Source organism: Mirounga leonina, unplaced genomic scaffold (assembly GCF_011800145.1).
Source record: "Mirounga leonina isolate KUSES-001 unplaced genomic scaffold, KU_Mleo_1.0 Mir_127, whole genome shotgun sequence".
In the NCBI taxonomy this organism is placed as follows: Eukaryota; Metazoa; Chordata; class Mammalia; order Carnivora; family Phocidae; genus Mirounga; species Mirounga leonina.
In genome coordinates this window covers 71,614,093-71,635,232 of record NW_023270316.1, presented here as the reverse complement: position 1 = coordinate 71,635,232, position 21,140 = coordinate 71,614,093, and the positions used below count along the sequence as shown (strand labels likewise).

Below are 21,140 nucleotides of genomic sequence, written 5' to 3'. Positions count from 1 at the left end.
TTTCCTGACTTGTTAATTTTAGCCATTCTGACTGGTGTGAGGTGGTATCTCATTGAGGTTTTGATTTGGATTTCCCTGATGCCGAGCGATATTGAGCACTTTTTCATGGAACACCTCAACACTTTTATAAAATAAACCACAGCATACGAACCACTCTCATACAACGCCTCATCGTTCATCATTAAAGTGGCTTGTCAAAATTCAGGGTCCTGAGTTTTGTGTTTTGCAACAAAATCCAGGAAAGCCCTTCCTGAGTACAATGGACCAGAGGAGAATCCCCCCAAAGCATTTGTGAACCGCTGACCTTCAGATGTGCATGAATTCATCTATGAATCCAGGGAGGGTTTGTTTGGTGCCTAATGCCTGGTGTTTCTCCCCAGGGGGACTCTTCCTCCTATGTTCCCATCTCCTGAAATGGCACCACCAGCCCCCGCTGCTCAGACCACTCGCCCGATAAATGCTTCCTGACTTCCCTCATCTCCCTCCTGCAGTCCATGAGCACATCAAGGTGGCTTTGCCTCCCAAATACAGCGCACATCCATCCATTCCTTAGCCTGCTGTAGCCTCAGTCCCCGTCACCATGAACACCGCCTAGACTCCACACGTATCCTCCTCATTGCTGTTCTTGTCCCCACCCTTGCCTCCTGCACTCTGTTCTCCATGCAGCCACCAGAGGGATCTTGTAAAAGCTTACTTACCCCTTGTTATCCCCTCTTTGAGACTGTCTGGGCTTCCCACTGTACCAGAGTAGACCTCCAACTCCTCCCCAGAGACCACAGGCTCTGCATGACCTGACCCTGCCTATCTCTTGAACTTAAATCTCCCTCCACTCTCCCTGTCACGGACACTCAAGCCCCGTGGCAGTCTTTCTGTTCCTTATGTACTCTGAAACGTTCCGGGCTCAGGACCTTTGCACTGTGGTTCCTCCACATGAGACTCTCTCCCTCCAGCTCTCGGCGCTCTGCCTCTTTCTTGTCATTCACAGCTAACTGGATGCTGTCTTCCCAGAGGGACCTCCCTCGTCCATCCCAGCTCAGCCTAACCTGCCCTTTCCTGGTCCTTTGCTAGCGCCGTCCTTCTTTTACTTCTCTGCAGTTATTGAAAGCTTTAGCTTAATCTAAAATGTTGCTATTTTAAAGTTTTGCTGATTTTATTTATTTGCCCCCATGACTGTGTCTTGTTCACACTGCGCATAGGATGGGGGTGTGGCAGACGGCCGGTGTGCGGTAAGTTTAGTTACTGTCTCTTGACTGTCGGCCTGCCTACGGATAGGACCCTGTCCCACTCGTAAGGACACAGACAGGTAAAGAGATGCAATTCAGAACAGTGAGCGCCTGCTCTGTTGGGCCTAGTCCACTCGCACGGTGGCCTCGGCCCAGGCAGTTGCCCTTTCTCAGCCCCCACCTGCTCCCTGCAAACAGAGATCATCAGGCTCTTACTGGACACCTAATAGGGTTACAGTGTAATAGAACCCACCTAGGTGGTGCCGGATGTGTCGGGTGCAGGCTGTGATTTCCACAGCGCAAGTGCCCATTCTGTCCCTAGGCCCTGGAGACGCTGCCCGGACCTGCAAAGCTGACAGAGACCCAGGACTCTCTCCCTGACTCCTGTCTCATTTCTACTCTGTACCTGAACCTTTTGTGTTCCATTTCCAGCCCCTCCTTTTCTCTCTCCTTGACATTTTCATCAAAAGGAAGGTCTTACAGAGAAACTGAGGGTAGGGCTGTGAAGGACAGTGGCCAGGACCCAGGCAGCGTGTTTGCAGACCAATCCTGTTTGCCTCCCGCCTGTCACCGTGATCTGACCAGCGTAGACAAATGCATTCGCCACCAGAGGGCATGTTTTCAGGCAGTATGGCTCTCCCTAGTGGGCACTGGTTTGTTACAGAATCACTGCCATCCAAAAAACCCCAAAACCAAAAACCTCTCAGCATGAAGATGCTCATAAACTTTAACCCCATTCCACTCCTGGGGATTTATCCTAATGAAAAAAGCAAAGTAATATATGGGTGACACAGACCAAATTTCCAGCAATGAGGGCGTATCAATTGTAGTGCATCAACATGAGAATCTAAGGTAGCCATGAAAATGTTAAGCATCAGGACATGGAAAATTCCTAGTAGAATATTACGAATTCACGCATCTGCAACAACGATGAAGGGATGATGCAATTGAAAATTTCATCTTTTTTGTAGTGAGATTATGGGTAATTTTAAATTCTTTTTCCTTGAAAGTTATGTCTGTTTAATTGCCCCCCACCTCCCAAAGAAACAACTTCATCATCTCTAACTGTGGTTAGTGTAGTGTAGTGATGATGGGGACTGCATTAGGTACGTGGGGCTGCACTTGCCGAGTCCTGCAGGCTGGGGGGCTTAAACAACAGAAACCCATCTTCTCATGGTCCTGGAGGCTGGTAGTGCAAGACCAAGGGGTTGGCAGAGTGCTCATTCTTCTGAGGCCTCTCTCCTCTTGGGTTTTACAGATGGGCACCTTCTCCCTGTCACATCATTTTCCTTCCATAGGCATCTGTGTCCTAGAAAGACACCAGTCATATTAGATCAGAGCCAACCCTAATGCCCTCATTTTAACTTCACTGCCTCTGTGAAAATCCCGTCTCCAAACATGGTCACATCCTGAGGTACTGGGCGTTAACACTTCAACATATGAATTCAGTGACTATTATAATACTTATATACTGATATAAGACATACTAGTATACTTACATACTTATTATGTACTTATTAATTATATTAGTAAGTAATATGCTTACTGTTAATACTTACACTATTATAATACTTATATACTGTATAAATACTTATTTATACAGAGTATCATTTCTTTATATTTATTTATTTTAAAGATTTTATTTGTTTATTTGTCAGAGAGAGAGAGCGCGTGCGAGCACAAGCAGGGGGAGTGGCAGGCTCCCCACTGAGCAGGAAGCCCGACGCGGGGCTCAATCCCAGGACCCTGGGATCATGACCTGAGCCGAAGGCAGGCGTTTAACTGACTGAGCCACCCAGGCGCCCCTCATTTCTTTATATTTAGATGATTTTATAATTGTTACAGCTAAAGCACTCCCTAGGATGCAAAAGGCAGTATAATATTATTCCTTCCGCTTTTGTCATGAGCTGTAGAGCAGGCAGTGTATTTACCCATCTTTGCTACCTCTTTGGCAAAACAATAAAAAGTCATAATTATTCAAAAGACATTTGGGGCGATTGTTTAAAGAAACTTGATCTTACTCACTGAGTTCTCCTCTCAGTTGATTTATGAGCTGTGGTCAACACAGTACGTTTTGTTTTTTGTTTTTTTTTTAAAGATTTTATTTATTTATTTGAGAGAGAGAGAATGAGAGACAGAGAGCACGAGAGGGAAGAGGGTCAGAGGGAGAAGCAGACCCCCTGCCGAGCAGGGAGCCCGATGCGGGACTCGATCCCGGGACTCCAGGATCATGACCTGAGCCGAAGGCAGTCGCTTAACCAACTGAGCCACCCAGGCGCCCAACACAGTACGTTTTTACAATTGGTGCCACAGCAGTGTCATCTGCCGGTGTCCCCAGGATCACTACATCTTCATGTGTCACACTCATGAGCTGATAGATTGGTATCATGGTGTTATGTATGTCTGAGGGTGTGCTAAATTCAGCTTTAATAATATTATATAGTATTATAGTGGATATATACACATACACACCACTGTATATGTTCTTACATACATCCCCCTATATGTTCAGTTATTTAAAACAGCACAATAGATTCTAATCCTGCTTTTGCTTTTCAAACTCATGCTTGTGAATTACAAGTGTCATATTTTCTTAGCCAATCAAAATCCTGCTATTCTTGAAATTATTGTCTCAGCTTCCTAGGTTCTAAGGATTTATTATTATGGTGTTTGCCTCTGCACTATGAAGTACCAAATGCTTTCACATGAATAGAAATAAAGAAAGAATGAATGAAAGTAAGACTCTAGATGTTGCATAAGGCTACTAAATGAGCCTGCGTTAATCTCTGTCTGCAAAATGCCCGAACAGATATATTTTTGAAGATTTGCCAGAAGAAAGAGGATATTTATTTCCTTTAGGGACTCCATTATTGGAGCTGTCCTTCTTGGGGCCCCAGCTGCTCTTCCTACCCAATATCTCCTGCAGGCACGGGGCTTACAACATGGCGGCATGGAAAGAATAGAAGTCTCACCTCGCTTGTACCTAATAGCACTGGGAATTTGGGGATTGGAGCTCCATGTGAAAAAAATGATTACTTTGCCACTTTATAGACAGCAAAACCGAGGCCTTCACAGCTCATGATTTAGTGCAGTTCAGGGACAGCTCTGGGATGAAAACCAATCATCTCTGAGCCCCCGGATAGATTGCCAGGCCCATGAATCATCCTGCCGCTAATATAAATAAAATAGCAAGTAAGATAGAAGAGTCTTGTTAATTCTGACCATGGGATACCATTACCTTTTCAAACCCTGTCTTCTTAATTATGATAGTAATTTTTTAAAAAGATTTTATTTATTTATTTATTTGTCAGAGAGAGAGAGAGAGCACAAGCAGGGGGAGCGGCAGGGAGAGGGAGAGGGAGAAGCAGGCTCCCTCCATCTGGGAGCCTGATGCGGGGCTCGATCCCAGGACCCTGGGATCACGACCTGAGCCGAAAGCAGACACTTAACCAACTGTGGTCAAATCCTGCTTTTGCTTTTCAAACTCATGCTGGTGAATTACAAGTGTTATATTTTCGCCACCCAGGCATCCCAATTACGATAGTAATTTTTAAATGTTTTTTTTTTAACTTTTAAAACATGTAAACAAATAATAAGGGTTTTTTAAATTAAATGCTTATTGTTGCAGGTGTTCATTGGGCAGTGAGTCCTGTAATTAAACACACAACCTCCCGAGGGAAGAGAAGTGGAAATACAGATACATTTTCATTACAAACAGAATTACACCATCACACTGTTTCTGCATCTTACCTTTGTTTGTTTAACAATATGTTACAGATATCATTCCATGATGGCACAAAAAGATTTACCTTATTTTTTACTGGTTACCTATGCCGCTTTGTATCATTCTTTATTTTTATTTATTTTAAAGATTTTCTTTATAGGATTTGTCCTATATGTATATTGGATTTATCATTTCTATAACTAGCCCACACTACTTCCCTAAAGCAGATCCCGCTGTAGTAATCATCCGAGATCCACTTTGTGCATTTGCAAAATCGTTGGCTTCAAAGGCATACATCATGTCATTTCTTTCTCCAGTGTAACTGATTTGCTTTCATTTGTTTCTTTACCTTGTTATCTGCTTCATTCCAGCTACACAATCTGTGGAGTCAACTTCCTGCCTTGATTTTCTGGAATTAACGACACTGATAGGACTATATAATAAATAAAATTTTCCCGTACAAAATAACACTTATCAAAACCAAAATACATGATTAGCATGTTTTATTATTTTCAGTTGAGTTTTATATGCTCAATCTATCTCTAGTTAAGAGGCAGTAAGAATGGTTAAGTTCTGTCCTATTCCGCATGTATCGGTGTATGTGTGTGCGTGTATACATGTGTCGTGTAGTGGTGGGGTTTGCATTTCTGTTTCATTTTGCCAGCATATATCCTCATCCTTGTTATACAGTTTTCAGATCAGAATATGACCTTTCCTCCTATAAAAACATCTACATTTATCCTCTGAGGTATTTTCCCTGTCATGTTATTTTTAAAAATTTTTCCCGTTTTTGTAAAAACTTTATTGAGATAGAATTCACATGCCTTACAGTTCACCATTTAAAGTGTACAATTCAGTGGTTTTTAGTGTATCCAGAGTTGTGTAATTGTCACCACAATCTGTTTAGGACATTTTCATCACCGCCCCCAAAAACCCGTGCTCTTTCCCTGTCACCCCCAAATGCTCCTGTCCCTCGCATGTAAATGTTGAAAGATATTTTTGCCCTCCAAAGCGGCTTATCCATCATATTCCCACGAATGGTCCATTGGATGCTACTTTCCTCGGACCCTCCCGGCTATCAGAATATTTCATCTTTATCAGCTTTATAGATGGAAATTGTTTCTTACTTTGGTGTGCGTGTACTTCATCAGGAATGGTGCTGACTGTCATGATCTTTTGGCAATTTGTGTCACCTGTCTGTGTGCTGCTTTGTAGACCTACTTTAAATAAAAGCGAACATATTGTCGCTGCTTTGTCCCCGTCCACTGGTGCATGCTACATGGGACAAAGACCACTTTGAAGTCAATTCACCCGAATTACAGACACAAGAGTATCCTCGGAAGAGGCCCCGAGCACCCAGAAACCCTCCCTGGGGCTCACTACCTGTGTATCCCTGGATCATCTAGTGGCATCCATCTTCCTTTTGTAGGATGACTCCCGTCCGTCCCCCAGTGTGGGTACAATTACTGCTCCTCTGTTTCCCTCCATTTTTTCAAAAATACTTATTTATTTATTTTAGAGAGAGAGCACACACAAGCTAGGGGAAGGGCCGAGAGAGAGAGAAACTCAAGCAGACTCCATGCTGAGCACAGAGCCTGATGTGGGGGCTCAGTCTCAGGACCCTGAGATTATGACCAGGGCCGAAATTGAGAGCCGGACGCTGAACCAACTGAGCCACCCAGGCGCCCCCTATTTGCCACAATTTGACTTTGTCTCAATCCGTCAACCACTATTTTTTAAATGGACATTCCATGGTTTTTGTTCTTGCTATTAAAAATCTAGTCACCCCAGGGGGTGTCTGGGTGGCTCAGTCAGTTAAGCGACTTCCTTAGGCTCAGGTCATGATCTCAGGGTCCTGGGATCAAGCCCCACATCGGGCTCTCAGCTCAGCGGGGAGTCTGCTTCTCTCTCTCCCTCTGCTCCCCCTGCCCCACATACACACTCATGCTCTCTTGCTCTCTCTCTTTCTGAAATAAATAAAATCTTTTAAAAAATGAAAAAATAAAATAAAATCCAGTCACCCCAGATTAATCCTGTCTTTATATATACCTTTTACCTGGTCTGTGGGTCCTGATAGTTTTTTTCACCAGCTAAATTCCCTGGTGAAACCCCTATCAACTTTCCCTGGCTGGAGGGTCTTTGGGAAAAGCCAGAGCTAGGCTAATAAAGCCAGTGAGCCAGAACTTCCGGGAGCAAGCATTTTCCCACTGCTGCTTCCAGACCTGAGCCCCTTTGGCTGATAGTTACTGTCAGGTCCTTTTTATAGGGACCGTAGCCTGCAGTGATCAGACGTAAGGGAGAACCCTCAACCTTTTTCCACCATGACCTGACCACCAGGCACCAGAAAGCCTCGGACTGAGTCTGTTATTCATGCTAGTACTTGTTAGCACCCCCAGCAATCTGCCCCTTAGGTAAACCTCGCCCAGAAGATTCACTCGCAGCGGAGGTGACAACAATATTCAGGGGCATTCCTAGCATATGTGACACTCTAGATGGACCATCTATCTGTACTACCGCTTCCTCCAAACCGTGTATCATTTCCCGTATAACCTTGCAATAATCAGTAATAAGCATTATCTTCCTGACTCACTACATACACAATTTAAAAAGAAATCTCATTTTTATTGATTAATATTCAAATGAGAGCGCAATGCCGCTTCTGTGATATTTTCTGCCAAACATGCGTGACCCGAATCTAGTAATGAGGAATTATCAGACAAACCAAATTGAGAGACATTCTACAAAATAATAGCCTTTCGACTTTAAAAGCGCCAAGGTCCCAAAAGTCAAGAAGAGACCAAGGACTGTCCCAGACTGAAGGAGAGTGAGGAGACCATACAGCTAAATGCAACTTGTGACTCAGAACTGGATCCTTTTTCTAGAAAGGATATTATGGGACAATTGGTGAAATTTAAATGGGTCTGAGCATTGGATGGCACCATTGGATCAGTGTTGATGTCCTGATCTTAATGATTATATTGTGGTTATGTAGGAGAATGTCCTTATTTGCAGGGAATATACACTAAGGAATTCAGGGTTAGTGGGACAACAGGTCAGCATCTTATTCTCAAATGGTTCAGGGGACAAATGTCATTTGTACAATAATTTGTACTATACTTCCAAGTTTTCTCTGTGATTTTTATGAAATACAAAAATTATTTTTAAAAACCTCAAAAGTAATTGTAGCAATCGTTTAGAACTTAGGCCAACAAAAGACTATTTTGAGGAGGATTATTTTTCACTAACATTTTTCAGAATTGCTGGTACAAGAGAACATTAAAAGGCAGAGGGTTTTCAAAGTCAGTTTGGTTATTGCTATTAAATTCTCTAAGATAGTACGTCCTCTTATTGCTCGCACCTGGAGAGGACAGTGCCCACCATCCCACCCTGGGTTCACCCTGATTACATTGGCAGATCCTGCAAACAACTTCTCCAGACTGTGCGTTGGAATCCTCCACCCGATGCTAGGACCTGGGACACTGGGCCAGGTGAAGCACGAGAACAGGAAGGCCACTGGGGTCTGTCTGAGGCTGCTGGGCTGGCCAGATGCTTACACACTGTTCACATAGGACAATGTGCCTGTGTGGTGTCCAGCCAATCCACCACTCATTTTACCAGGGGAAAAAAATGTTTTTAAACATCCCAGTGCTGATTAAAAGAACTTTTTTAGAGTCAAATGTGACAAAGAAGCCCTTGAATTAGCTGCCTCTTTAGGGTGGGACTTCTGATTAGGCTGTTTCACTTGCTATCTCACTTACCTTGGGTGTGTATTCCTGATCATCCCCCCCACCCTGCCCCGCCCCGCAAGGGGTAGATCCCACTTACCCAGCACTTATACCTACTCACTCAATGATAAAGCAGGTGACCATGTTTCCCCACCTTGTAGCGCAGAGCAGAGGGCACTTGCAGAACGTGCGTGGTGTGTGCGTGCGCCTTTCTGCGTGCGTGTGCTGGGTATAAGCAACTCCATTTGACCTAAGCGTAGTAGATTGTCAAGCTGTTTTTCCTCCTTCTTGAAAGCAGTTTGCAGTGGAGGCAGTGATCTTTAAAATGGAAGCAGTCACTCCCACCTGCAGCCCAAGGGAGGCACAAACGCTAAGCAGAGCAGTGGCGGGGGCAGCAGGCTGGGCCACAGTCCCCATCCCCAGCCCGCGGCACAGGAAACGCACCAGGGCTGTGCGGGGTGGCATGGGGGTATTGAGCGGTTAGCCCTTCTGGGGAGAAGCCTGGTTGTTGGTGAAGCTCTATTACCCCTGCACTTTCTCTGAGATAGCCCCACCTGGCTTTTCAGCCCCAAGGGAACAGCCTTCAGTATCTACGTGTCCTCCCTCCCTACCCCACCCCCCATCCTGTCTCCAGCTTCCAGGTGCGCTCAGGTCCCAAACCTCGATGGACATGAGTCACCATGGACCTTGTGAAAAGCACATCCTGAGTTCTGCCCCAGGGGCTCTAACCCACTCAAGGTGTGCCTAGGAGCGTGCATTTTTAACCAACCCCCAGTATTTTGATGGCTGTGGTCCATGGACACTCAGAGAAACCCTGCTCTAGTACAGGAACACGGGGCTTGCGGGCAGAAAGCCCAAATCTGCCTTTGCAGCTCTTTTCTCCGCACACCGGAGGACCTCCGGCAAGTCACCCGAGCTCCCTGGGGCTCACGTTCTCGATCCCAACACCCAGGGTCGGTTTTAAGGACCAAACGCGGTAGAAGGCAAAGCGCTTTGCAAACTGTGAAGCTCTACAGAAGCAAGAGTAGGAGAATCTTGCCCTGGTTATTACATTAACCTTGGTGATCTGCCGGTGGGTATTAAAGACGCTCGGGCTCGAAGCTTTTGGTGCCTCGTAAGCAATTTTTCAAAAGGTGTTATTCTCCCCCTCCCCACCAGCCTTCAACACAGCCAAGTGTGAGAAACTGCAAAAGGAAAAGGAGGACCTGGAGAGGCGGTTTGAGGAGGAGGTGCGGAGGCTGGGCTGGCAGCAGCGGGCGGAGCTGCAGGACCTGGAGGAGAGGCTGCAGCGGCAGTTTGAGGCCGAGATGGTGCGCCTGCAGGAGGAGCACCACGCCCAGCTGCTGCGGATCCGGTGTCAGCACCGGGAGCAGGTCAGTCCGCCCTCGGCGCTCTGTCTCTGCTGTTGGGATACACAGGTGGAAGGTGGAGGGCTGCCAGCGCCGCTGCTTTAGCAAGAAGTGCTGCTCCGTAGGTGAGCTTCTGTCAAGTTCACTCTCCGACCTCATTTCTTCCTGCTGCTCCCTCTCCCCCCACCCCCCACAGCCACCCTGGCCTCCCTCCCGTGCCTTTCTTCCCAAGCACGCTCCCACCCTGGGGCTTTTGCATTTGCTGTGCCCTCTGCCTGGAATGCTCTCCCTCTAGACATTCCATGGCTCCCTCTTTCCGTCTCATCCAGACGTTTCTCCAAAATCACTTTCTCAGCGAGGCCTTTCTTTATCTAAACTTACAGCCCCTCCCCCACCACCTACACACTCTTCCTGTCCTGTCCCTACTCTAGTCGCTTATCACTGTTGAATGAACTATAAATTTTACTCGGGTCCCCTGTTTCTCATCTGTATATTCCTCGGAGGGCGGTGGTAATCACAAGCAGACACACCTAGCACTTGTGATGCACTGGGGATTGCTCTTAACTCTCTACCTGTACCAATCATCCATCCTCGCAGCAGCCCTGCGACATGGGTTCCGTCATCGCCCCCATCTCACGGGTGAGAAGACCAAGTCCCAGGGGTTGAATCATCTGCCAGAACTCACAGGGTGGGGCCGGGAAAAGCCGGGGAGGAACCCAGTCTGGCTCCAGGGTCCATGCAGTCCAGTGCGAAGTTTGAATTGTCGGCCGGGTCTACCCATTCCAGATGTCTGGTGCCTGACTGCCGAGCCTTCCCTCGGCACACATCTGCTGAATGAAGGAACAAATTCTCTAGTTAACCTCAGCCTGACAGTCTTCGTAGAGAGGGCAGTGCTCCCTGGAGCCACTGAGGAGGATTCCCGGGGTCGTGCCGCCCCCCCAAGCCTGCTCCCCTCCGGGACTGCGGCTTGTGCAGCGAGACAGAGGGTCAGCTGCGCTTCCGTGAGAGCTAGCTCGGCTCCTGTCTCTGCTCTTCCTTCCAGGCCCCCAGGGCTCTGATGCCCCGATGCCCGCCTTCTAACAGGTGTGTTATTTCACATCCCTAAAGTAAACTTGCATTTGTGCAGAGTGCTCTTTAAATCTCAGGCGCGCGCTGAATGGCCCTTCATTAGCATGAGTATTCGGGCTGCTCTTCTCGGACAGCTTCCAGATAAATAACCTGGACGGCAGTCCTGGAGGCTTGGGAATGCAGGAGGCACAAGAGTCATTTCAGAGTAATAATAAGTACTATTGTTGTCGTTTAAAATCTCCCATTGGACAGCCCTGTATTCGGCTTCTCGGGTTAGCATGCTCCTTTTCTAGAGGCCTGTGGAAACCAGACACGCCTGCCTGCTTGAGGTGCTTTAGACCCCGAGACCAGGAAACAGAATAGCTGGCAGCTAGAGTTACCTGCTGCTGCTAAGATTAGAAACTGAGCCCCAGCATCTTGCCTCCTAAGCTTGCAGAGCAGAGCTCCCATGAGTAGACATTTGCACCTGTCGCTCTCCACAGCCTTCCCGATTTCCTGGCCCCTCGATACATCTCAAGTGTGTGCAGAGACCCACTTGTTCTGTGCCTCTGTATCCCTGGGCTGTTCACTCCCAGTTTTACACAGATCATGTTTCCCCCTACATTCACTAGAAGATTTCTGATCTGAAGTTCCGGGTTGGTTGAGAAGATGCCAAGAGGCAGGGAGGTGGTCACCAGTAGGAGAAGGTGCTTTGAGGGAGCGCTCCGAGCAAAAGCTCCTGTCGGGGTGCAGTGTCTGGGAACCAGAGAGCTGAAGCCACAGCTGAGCGGGGCCCGTCCACTGCTGCAACACCACTGGGGGCCTGACGGGGCTTCGCCGGGGCCGGCACACACGCTGGGAGATGGGCTCTCGCCTGGCCTCTGAGCTGGGCCACAGCAGCCCGGAAGAGATTTTATACTGGGAGGGATTGGAAAGAAAGAAGGCCCCCAACCTTTCCCCTTGAGAAGGAGTCACATAAGCCACCCATGTATATTTAAGAAGTGCTCTGTCTTAGGAAGGCTCTGAGTTCTTCTCTTCTCAGTCCTTCATAATAGCTAGGATTCATTTATTCATTCATCCGTGCAAAGAATATTTGGCGAATGCCACCGCACGCAAGGCATTATGGCAGGCGACTGGGAGCGATACCAAGATATAGAACGTGTGGACTTGCTTGTGTCATAGCCCCAGGTTAGAGATCGGGGAAAGTTCTGAGACAAGTACCCAAGAAACTGTAATACTGGGTGAGGAGTACAGAGGCCATGTTTAGGAATTCAGATTACTTCTAGCTATAAGGAAAGGGGAAAGCTTTATGATGGAAGTAGCTTCTGAAGAGTTTATATGTGGGTAAGCCTTACCTATGGAAACCCATTGGTTTGGGGGCGGGGGTGGAGGATCGTGATTTAAATCTATGAATTGTTCTGCTGCTATCCTGACCCTCCCCTTCTCCAGCAGAGAGCATGCAGGCAGTGGGGAGGAAGATGAAATGTACCTCAGTCCAGCATCCCAGTTTGCAGACAGAATAAATGCCTGTTGGTCAAGTGCATGACTGCCATGGAGATTTGGATGGTCTGTGGTGTGAGTTACCCACGCAAGAATCTCCACACTCGTTGGGTCTCCCTTATCAGGGACAATTGCATTTGGCAATGCTAACTCCACAGGTAGGAGCATCTCTGTGCTCCTGGAGCCTTAAAAATCAAGTTAACCAGTCTGGCTTCTCCTCATGCCCCAGCGCCCCACGGCTGGCAATGGGGAGGCCGCATCAGTTTCGACATGCAGGATTTTCGGGGGCTTTAACTCAACTTGGGAACTCACTGCTAGGGCAGGCTGACCTCTGAGTTCACTGCAGGATCTCCCATAGGACAAATCCAGCCATTCGCTCCCCTGGAGGGGCAAAGACTGTCTCTCTCTGCCTACACCTGGGCATCACTTAGGGGAACCTCTGACAAAACACCGCTCCTCGTCTTCACCCCACATGAATTGAATCAGAATTGCTGAGGGGGGACCAGCATTGGTGGTCCGTAAAAGCCCCAGGGCCCAGCACTGCAGTCTCTGGTTAGGGGCACGAGCAGGGGGCATGGTCTTGCCTCTTGGCTTTCCTCAGTGACCTCCAAGGTATGGTAGGACTTTGATTTTAAAAGTATGACTAAAAGGTGTTTCATTAAAATCAGCTCCCATTCTATAGCTTGCTACACATTAATAGAAGCCAGATTGCCAGAACTTCCCTTTCTCGAAGCACATAGAACAGATTTCCACTGTAAACACCCATGCTTTTCCCTGTTAGCCCTAAACGGTGTTGCTTCTCTGTCCAGCTTGCAGCCCTCCCTTCTGGGCTGCCTGGGGCTGGTCCCCATGGATACTTAGCCACAGAGCCTGGTATCCAGTGACCAGATTTGTGATCTTTGACCCCATTGCTCCCAGACCCTTTGGCAGTTTGTCTTACTCCCTGACCTGGCCCTGAAGTCACCCTCTTCCGGGGGCCACTGGTTCCTAGATGCATTATGGATTCCGCTCAATAAAGTCTGAGCAGAGCCTTTGTTGAGGAGCGGCCGTGCTGGTCCTTTGGAGTTTCCACCAGCCTTGTCTCACATCCAGGACATACTTTCTCCCCTTTCCTGGAGAACTCATCCTTTTAGACTAGCTGGCAGGCTCAGCATCCCCACGGGTAATCGGAGGCCACTTTGTCCATCATCTTGCATCAGGTCTCTTTGGTCATGCGTGCTACACTCTCCCTAATCAAACAGAATGAGGTCCCCGGGGGCCCAGGGTCTTGCAGCACCAGAGCCCCCGCACGCTGGGGGGAGGCGGCCCAGGGAAGATAGGGCCTTCCATGCACAGCTGCCCACGCGCTGGGCTGGAGAAGGGGCAGAGGCGCGACCCGGACGCGAGGAAGTCGCACTGGGCGCTGTGGCACGGCTGGCATCCTGCTCGAGTCAGCGCCCAGGATGCTGTACCAGGGACAGAAGGCAAGGAGGGTCTCGTCGTTACCTGGAAAGGAACATCGAGAGAGCCCTGGGGAGAGTAAACATGGGCCGGCTCCCTCTGTCTGATCACATATGAATACAGAGTCTGGGGTGGCGGTAAATGGGAGTTTAATCTGGTTTGGGTTTAATGAGTGAAACCGAGACGACACGAAGCGCAGAGGCTTCTTCATTCTAAAGGTCCGTCTTCTCGAAGTGAATTGCCAAAGCCTCAGACAACTGTATTTTGCAAATGGCTGAGTGAGGCAGGCCCCACAGCTGTATTCTCGCCCCCCTGAGGGTGGTTTTTCCAAGCCTTTGTCTGCTGTAATTCAGCCCGATAGAGTTTACTGCCTTTTGTCTCTGGGTGACCTGTGCACAAAATGACCTTGCGTTTCCCTTCGTTCACCTTGTCTGAATCTCCTCTTCAGAAGGTTTCCAGTCTCCTTAGGCTGAGAGCCCTTACTGGCTGCTTCGGAGTGCGAGCCCGTGCTCCAGAAATAAGCCAGGAACCATGGCAGATGTTGTGGGGATTAATACCATGACAACAGAGAGGATGCCAAGAGTGGACAGCCCTTTCCTCGTATTCTTTAAAAACCAAAAAGATGTATAGAAATTACTGAAATTACTAAATTACCAAAGAGTTAGGATTATTGTGCCCAAATTTTGGCTCATTGACTCTCTCTGGTTTCCTTCGAAATGTACTGGGCACTCCACTCTTTGCATATGGCCTTTCAGAGTTAGGGACGTGGTATTACAATTCATAAAAGCACCTCTGAGAGGCCATAACAGAGAGATCATGCCCTTACGTCACCCTTAATGTATTGGGGGCATTATGTTATCACCGGTAAGTCAAAGACCTGCCTTCCAACAAACCAGAAGGGCGTATGTTTAGCTGCAAACATAGTGTAGCATTGACCAATCAGGGCCTATCCAGCTCCAGAGACGTGCGGGACTTTTCTCGAACCTAGCCCTTCCGTTCATCTGTCTTTCCTGAAACTACCCATGGCAATTTGTATAAAAGCCCAATAAGTTAGAATCATACCAAAGACTGATGAAAGATTTTTCTTTATTCTGAACTGGGTAATGTAACTCCAGATAATGTGTGGGTATTTGTTTCTACAGTGTGCTATGGGCTTAACTGACATCAGTAATAAAGCAGAAAGAAAAGATATTTCCATTTTTTTAAGTCAGTGATTTATTTTTCCAAGAGACTAAAAGACTCTGGACAAAGATGCCATAAAAACCTCATATAAACAGGATTTGGACAATTAGATACTGTGGTAATCAGCCTTTCTGCTGAGTGCACTCATAGCTCTGAGCCTTAAGTAAAATATTGTTTAATCAAGAATGACCAGTAAATAAAAGTGAACCATTGCATACCATGTCCGTTTGCATTTTATCATGCAGCTTTCCTAACACGGTGGAGTTCATTGTTGGTTTTGCCAGAGATATTTCTTTTTTAATGGATGAAGTTCTCATTTTCCATAGGAGAGAGGAGTCAGACAAATTATCCCACGCAATCACACTATCCAGAATGGGAATCCATCCCATTTTAAAATAAAAAATACTCAGATGCATCCACTTCGTAAGTGGGCTTCCTTTCTTGTGGAGAGCCCTTCCTCCCTTCAAATCAAAGGTCAGCCTGTGAATTATCCCCAGAAAAAGGAGGGTCTCTAAGAGATGGCTGAATATTACCTGCTAGAAGCAGTGTGTTCTTACCCCTGGTCCATCAAAGAGCTTCAGGCCCCGGGGCCCATTTCCTGGTTCAGTGTTTCTCAAATGCCAGGTTTTGATACACTAGTAGGTCATGAAATAAATGTAGCGGTTTGCAACTGGCATTTTGAAAAACAAAGTAAGATAGAAATTTTAAAACCAGGTTATTTCAAGGAGGAAGGGAAAGGGTTGTCTTATGGAACTTCGGTTTTGTGTGTGAGTGGGCCCATGCTCAACGCAAGGTACGGTGGTATTTTTTAACAATGGTTCACTGACAAAGAATTTGGAAAAACACTGTTCTGGTTTGCTACCATGCGGAGAGGTGGTGTTTTGAAATTACTCCTAAAAGTCATCCATTCAAGGTTAAAGCAGCAGCCACAACAAGAACAAGAACAGTAAACATACTGGGGGGTGGGGCAGTCTGCAGAGATCAGGAAGGGTGGAAATAAAAATCCTGGACCAGCCACACTACCTGTGATTACATTCTGGAAATGTGCCTTCAGCCAGAGAAACGGGAGTAGCTCCACGTTGCCGGGGACGGGGGGACTCCAAATTGCATCCTGGAGGTCAAGGTTATGGTGAAGCAGACACGCTGAGCGCACAGATCTGCCAGCCTGTCCTGGCGCTGGGGAGAACATCTTGAGGCATTGGTTGTGGTCTTGCTGGGGCAGGCAACAACGGTGAGTTTGAGAGAGTTTGACCAGTGGAGTTAGACAGGCCTAAGCCGACGACCAGCTCTGCCATTTACGAGTCCTTGGCAAAACATTTCAAACCCTTCTAAGCCTCGGTCTCCTTATCTGTAAAATGGGCATAAAAAGACCTACTTCGTGATGTTGCTTTGAGAGTTAAGTGCAGGAACCAATAGCAGGTGGCTTAAGAAAGGTTAGTTCCCTCGGTTTGTCTTGCGTACTGATGCTCCCACCTGCCATGGGGCAACAGAGAGCCGATCATCCAGTAGAGGGCCCTCTTCTTTTCCTTGTCCACCATTGTCTCAGTGATTGGGCAGGAGAAGGAATGGGAGTGGGAAGGGACGGGCCGGAAACCAGGCCCTGGGCAGTGAGGAGGTGGCTCAGGCAGCTGTCCCCCACCAGGAGCTGTCAGCCGCCTGCAGGCAGCTGGGCTGAGGTGGTGACTTCCCTGTGACCTCCCCCTGACTCAGGGGCTGCCACAACATCGCCAGATCCTGGCTCCCCTGCCTTGGCGCAAGGCCGAGACGGCTGTCCTCTCAGCAGAATGGCTTGTCCTTGACGTTTTGGCCACAGACATCTCCACTGGTTGAATTCCACCTGTGTTCTCCGAGCAGCGAGGACACTCCTGCCACCCACTCCCCCATCTCTGTGTGTAACCATAGCTGTGGCCTCCTTCAGGTAGAAGATCTCACGGCCAGCCATGAGGCTGCTCTCCTAGAGATGGAAAATAACCACACGGTAGCCATCGCGATCCTGCAGGATGACCATCACCACAAAGTCCAAGGTAGCTACCAGCCCTGACGTGTGCAGCCGTTCGGCCATTCGGGGTGGGCCGTGCGAGCCAAACCAGTATATACTGCTGCCTTTCCTCTCTTGCTCCTCTTTCCGTTTTCCCCTCCTCTCTGTCCTGGTGTGTCTTTCGTGTTGCTTCCTATGGAAAGAAGAGAGAAAAGATCCAGGATCCATCCAGGTAACTACATTTTTCCTCAGAAACATTTACCCTCAAACTTGCCTGGATATGAGAACCTTGGGGAGCTGTGCCGGGGGACGGACACCAGCCCAGGTCCCACCCGGCGATCCCATGTAGCTGCTGTGGGGTGCCTTCTGCACATCATAATTGTTCAGGGTTCCTGAGGTCATTCTGAGGGGTCTCAAAGCTGGAGAACCACTCTTCCAAAGTAGGCCTGGAAGTCCTGGGCTTTACCTTGTCTTGTTGCCTTTTAAAACAAAATGGCGACCCCAAGGTAGGTGCACTTTCCTCACATTTATGGCACGTTCAGGGCCACAGCAGTGTCCAGCTGGATCTGGGTCTCCACATCTCATACCTGCCCCACATTCCCCGTGGGCTATGCAGAGCTCCAAATCTTTTTTACATTTTTTTGTAACTTTGAATTATCTTTCAATACATAGAGGTTTTTTTTGTGAGTCATAACAACACTAACAACATTTACCAAGCACTACTAAGATTTTTACTTTGTGAAAGAAGCTTTTTTACACTTTTGACATGCATTTCCGTTAGTATATATCATTTATTTTTCAATTTCTCTCCCTACCTCACTTTTTTTCCCTAGTTAACTGGTTGTTTAAGCATATTAAAAGCAATAGAATTTAATAAATAGATTAACGAATTTTAAGAATTTGGAAGTTAACATCAGAGGTTTTTTTTAAGATGCATTTATTTATTTTAGAGAGAGACCATGAGTGGGAGGGACAGAGGGAGAGGGAGAGAGAATCTCAAGCAGACTCCGTGCTGCGCACAGAGCCCGACATAGGGTTTTATCTCACAACTCTGAGATCACGACCTGAGCCAAAATCAAGAGTTAGTTGCTTTAACCGACTGAGCCACCCAGGCGCCCCAACATCAGATTTCTTAAAAATTATTTTAAAAATGTTCTTTGTAAACAACGAAATCTGCTGTGCAACAACCAATACTCATGTTTTGCTTCCCTCAAGCACCAGCCCCACCACCTCTGGGACTTATTAGTACATGAAGAAGTCCAAGCTGGAGTCAAGGAAGAGTACTTCCCTGAGAACTACTTAAATGTATTATCTGTGTCCTGAGAGCATGTCTCCCACTTAGAGTACCAATTACCACCCTTGGCTGCACATTAGAACCACCTGGGGATTTTTTTTTTTTTAACACTTAGGTATAGATCCCACTGCAGAGATTCTAATTTAATTGCTTTGGAGTGCAGCCTAGGCATCAGGATTTTTTAAAGCTCTCCAGGTGATTCCAACATGCAGCAAAATTTGAGAACCACTGTCTTAGAGTACAGTATTAAGCATGGGACAGAGTGTCATGACCTTAAAATAATGAAATTCATATGGGTATATAGATACTAGCGATGGTTTATACCATCTCCAGAATAGGTATTAACTTTTATCTTGGGTTTTTGGGATCATCTGCAAGTGTTCTAAAGTCCCTCACTGCACTGTAGGAAAATGGTCTCTGGAAAGGGAATATGAATGGAAATAGTGCAATGAGCCATGGTGTTGCCTTTTGCTTTTGCATTTTCATAAAAATAGGCCAGGTAGATTTTTCTGATGAATGAATCTCACTTAGATACCTACATCCAAGGCATTTGAATTATATATAAATGTCATGGCAATGTAGGTGTATTTAATGTTAGGTAAAAAATTTATTACTATGGTCAGGGCGATGCTTTCAATGACTATTAAAACTAATCATATAGACAGAGCCAGGTAGACCAGAAGCCTACATAGCTTTATATCAGTGAAATCAGCACAAACTTCTTTTTTCCCCAAATGTTAATTTCATCTATAAACAACTGGATTTCTTAGAGACTTTCACTGTCATTACTTGAAAGATTTGGGTCAGTGGAAACCACAAAGTCTTTCCTAATTGCAGCTCATGCCAGCCAGAATGATAATTGCTGGCCTCCAGTGGTCTCCTGTTCTAAGCATGCGATCCTGGCTGATTAATGGGACCTTTCCTCCCTGCAGTTATAACATGAAAACGAATTGCTTGTGTAGCCAGAATGAGATGCGCTTCACCCAGCTAATAAGACTCTTTCCATCTGGAGGAAAATAGAATCCATTCACTAATAACTCTTACATGACATCTCTTTCTGCCCAACTTGCAAATTATTACTGGAATGACACTTTTCACAGAATAGAATTGTTCCAGACTCTCTAAGAGGAACCAGTCCAATTAGTCCTTCCTTCTGTCCGAGTGTCTTAATATCGTCTCTTTGATCAAGCAAATCTTGAGACCTGTGGTTTCCAAAGTGTGGCCCAGAGGCCACCGAGGTGTCCTTGCAGACACAGCCCTGGCCCCCTCACACATCCATTCCCCAGCAAGCCCAGGCTGACAGGATGGCCGCAAACAGCAACACTCTCCTTGGAAGGCCACCTTCTTCAGCCTCAGACTGCTGCTTCGTGGCGGAAAGGAGAGTGCTTTAACATTGATGACCCAGCTGTTCGACCATGAGGAAAACTTGGAGAATCAATGAGTATTGTGGAGAATCCAGCTAGGCCAGAGTGTGGTCCAGCAGGTTGTAGGAACGAGTGTGTGTGTGTGTTTGCATGTGCGTGTGTGCATGTGCTCCCAAGCATGACTGTGGGTTTGTTTTTTTTTTAATTTACTTTTTTAGGGAGAGGGAGTGGGGAAGGAGCAGAGGTTGAGAGAATTTTAAGCAGGCTCCACACTCAGCACAAAGCCCAACATGAGGCTTGATCCCACGACCCTGAGATCATGACCTGAGCTGAAATCAAGAGTCAGACGCTTAACCGACTGAGCCACCCAGGCGCCCCTACACGATTGTGTTGTGTCTGTTTCCCTCCCTCATTTCTTTTCTCTTTCCCTCTTTTTCCTTCTTTGTCCTATTCCCTTCCTCTTTCTTTCGCTGTCTTCTAAATAGCACTACGTATAATTTCGAAGGATGGAGAAGTCTCTTGAGGCTTCGGTCTGCTATCTACCGGTGTCCCTTATTCACCTACATCCTAAGTCTGGCAGAGTCTTGTTTGATCCTTTTCAAAAGACTAACTTGACTATTTGATCTCTTCTCTCCAGAACTGATGTCTACCCATGAGCTTGAAAAGAAAGAATTGGAAGAAAATTTTGAAAAGCTGCGGCTGTCATTACAGGTTAATATTCATTCTCTTAACTCCGATATCAAAATAATGGCAGCATCGTTATGGCTGTTTGCAGATGTTTATCCAGCACCTACTGTGTACTGGTTCCTGTACTAAGCACTGGAATATAGAGGTAAATGGGACATGCTCCCCGCCCTTTGGGAAGTTACTGTCCGCTCAGACAGCTGTGACCTAAACAGTGACAGACAACACACAAGGTAACACGTACTTACACCAGTGAATAATACCATTAGTGAGCACACAGGAGTTCCGAGGCACTGCTCCCCACTTGCCATGGTTAGAGGGGTACCTGAGCTGTGTCTGAAGGAAAGGGAGGACTTGGGGAGAACATTCTAGGCAGGGGGAATAAAGGGGTCCTAACGGACAGATGTCATAGGACATGTTGTGGGAATTATAAAAGGGACTTTAATCACCTGGAGGGGAGTGAGATGAAAAGAACCTTCTTTGCCTTCCACTGCCAACCTGCAGAAAACGTGGGTCTCAGAGGCCAAGGAGCTGCCTGGCTTCCTTCTGACCTCGGGAAGAATGACGGGTCTCCCCAGTCACGTGCATCTCCCTCCTGCCCTCTAGAGACCCAGGCCACCCCCAGCCTCA

At 47.1% G+C, this 21,140-nt stretch overlaps 1 protein-coding gene across 1 annotated transcript in view; it reads left to right on the top strand.

The window, feature by feature from the left end:
• MTUS2 (microtubule associated scaffold protein 2) overlaps positions 1 to 21,140 on the top strand; it is a 71,556-nt gene that overhangs the window by 38,638 nt on the left and 11,778 nt on the right. The window contains exons 3-5 of the mRNA XM_035003622.1: positions 9,831 to 10,045; positions 17,109 to 17,214; positions 20,464 to 20,537. Coding sequence (XP_034859513.1) covers positions 9,831 to 10,045; positions 17,109 to 17,214; positions 20,464 to 20,537 — 395 coding nt within the window. The remainder of the gene's footprint in view (positions 1 to 9,830; positions 10,046 to 17,108; positions 17,215 to 20,463; positions 20,538 to 21,140) is intronic.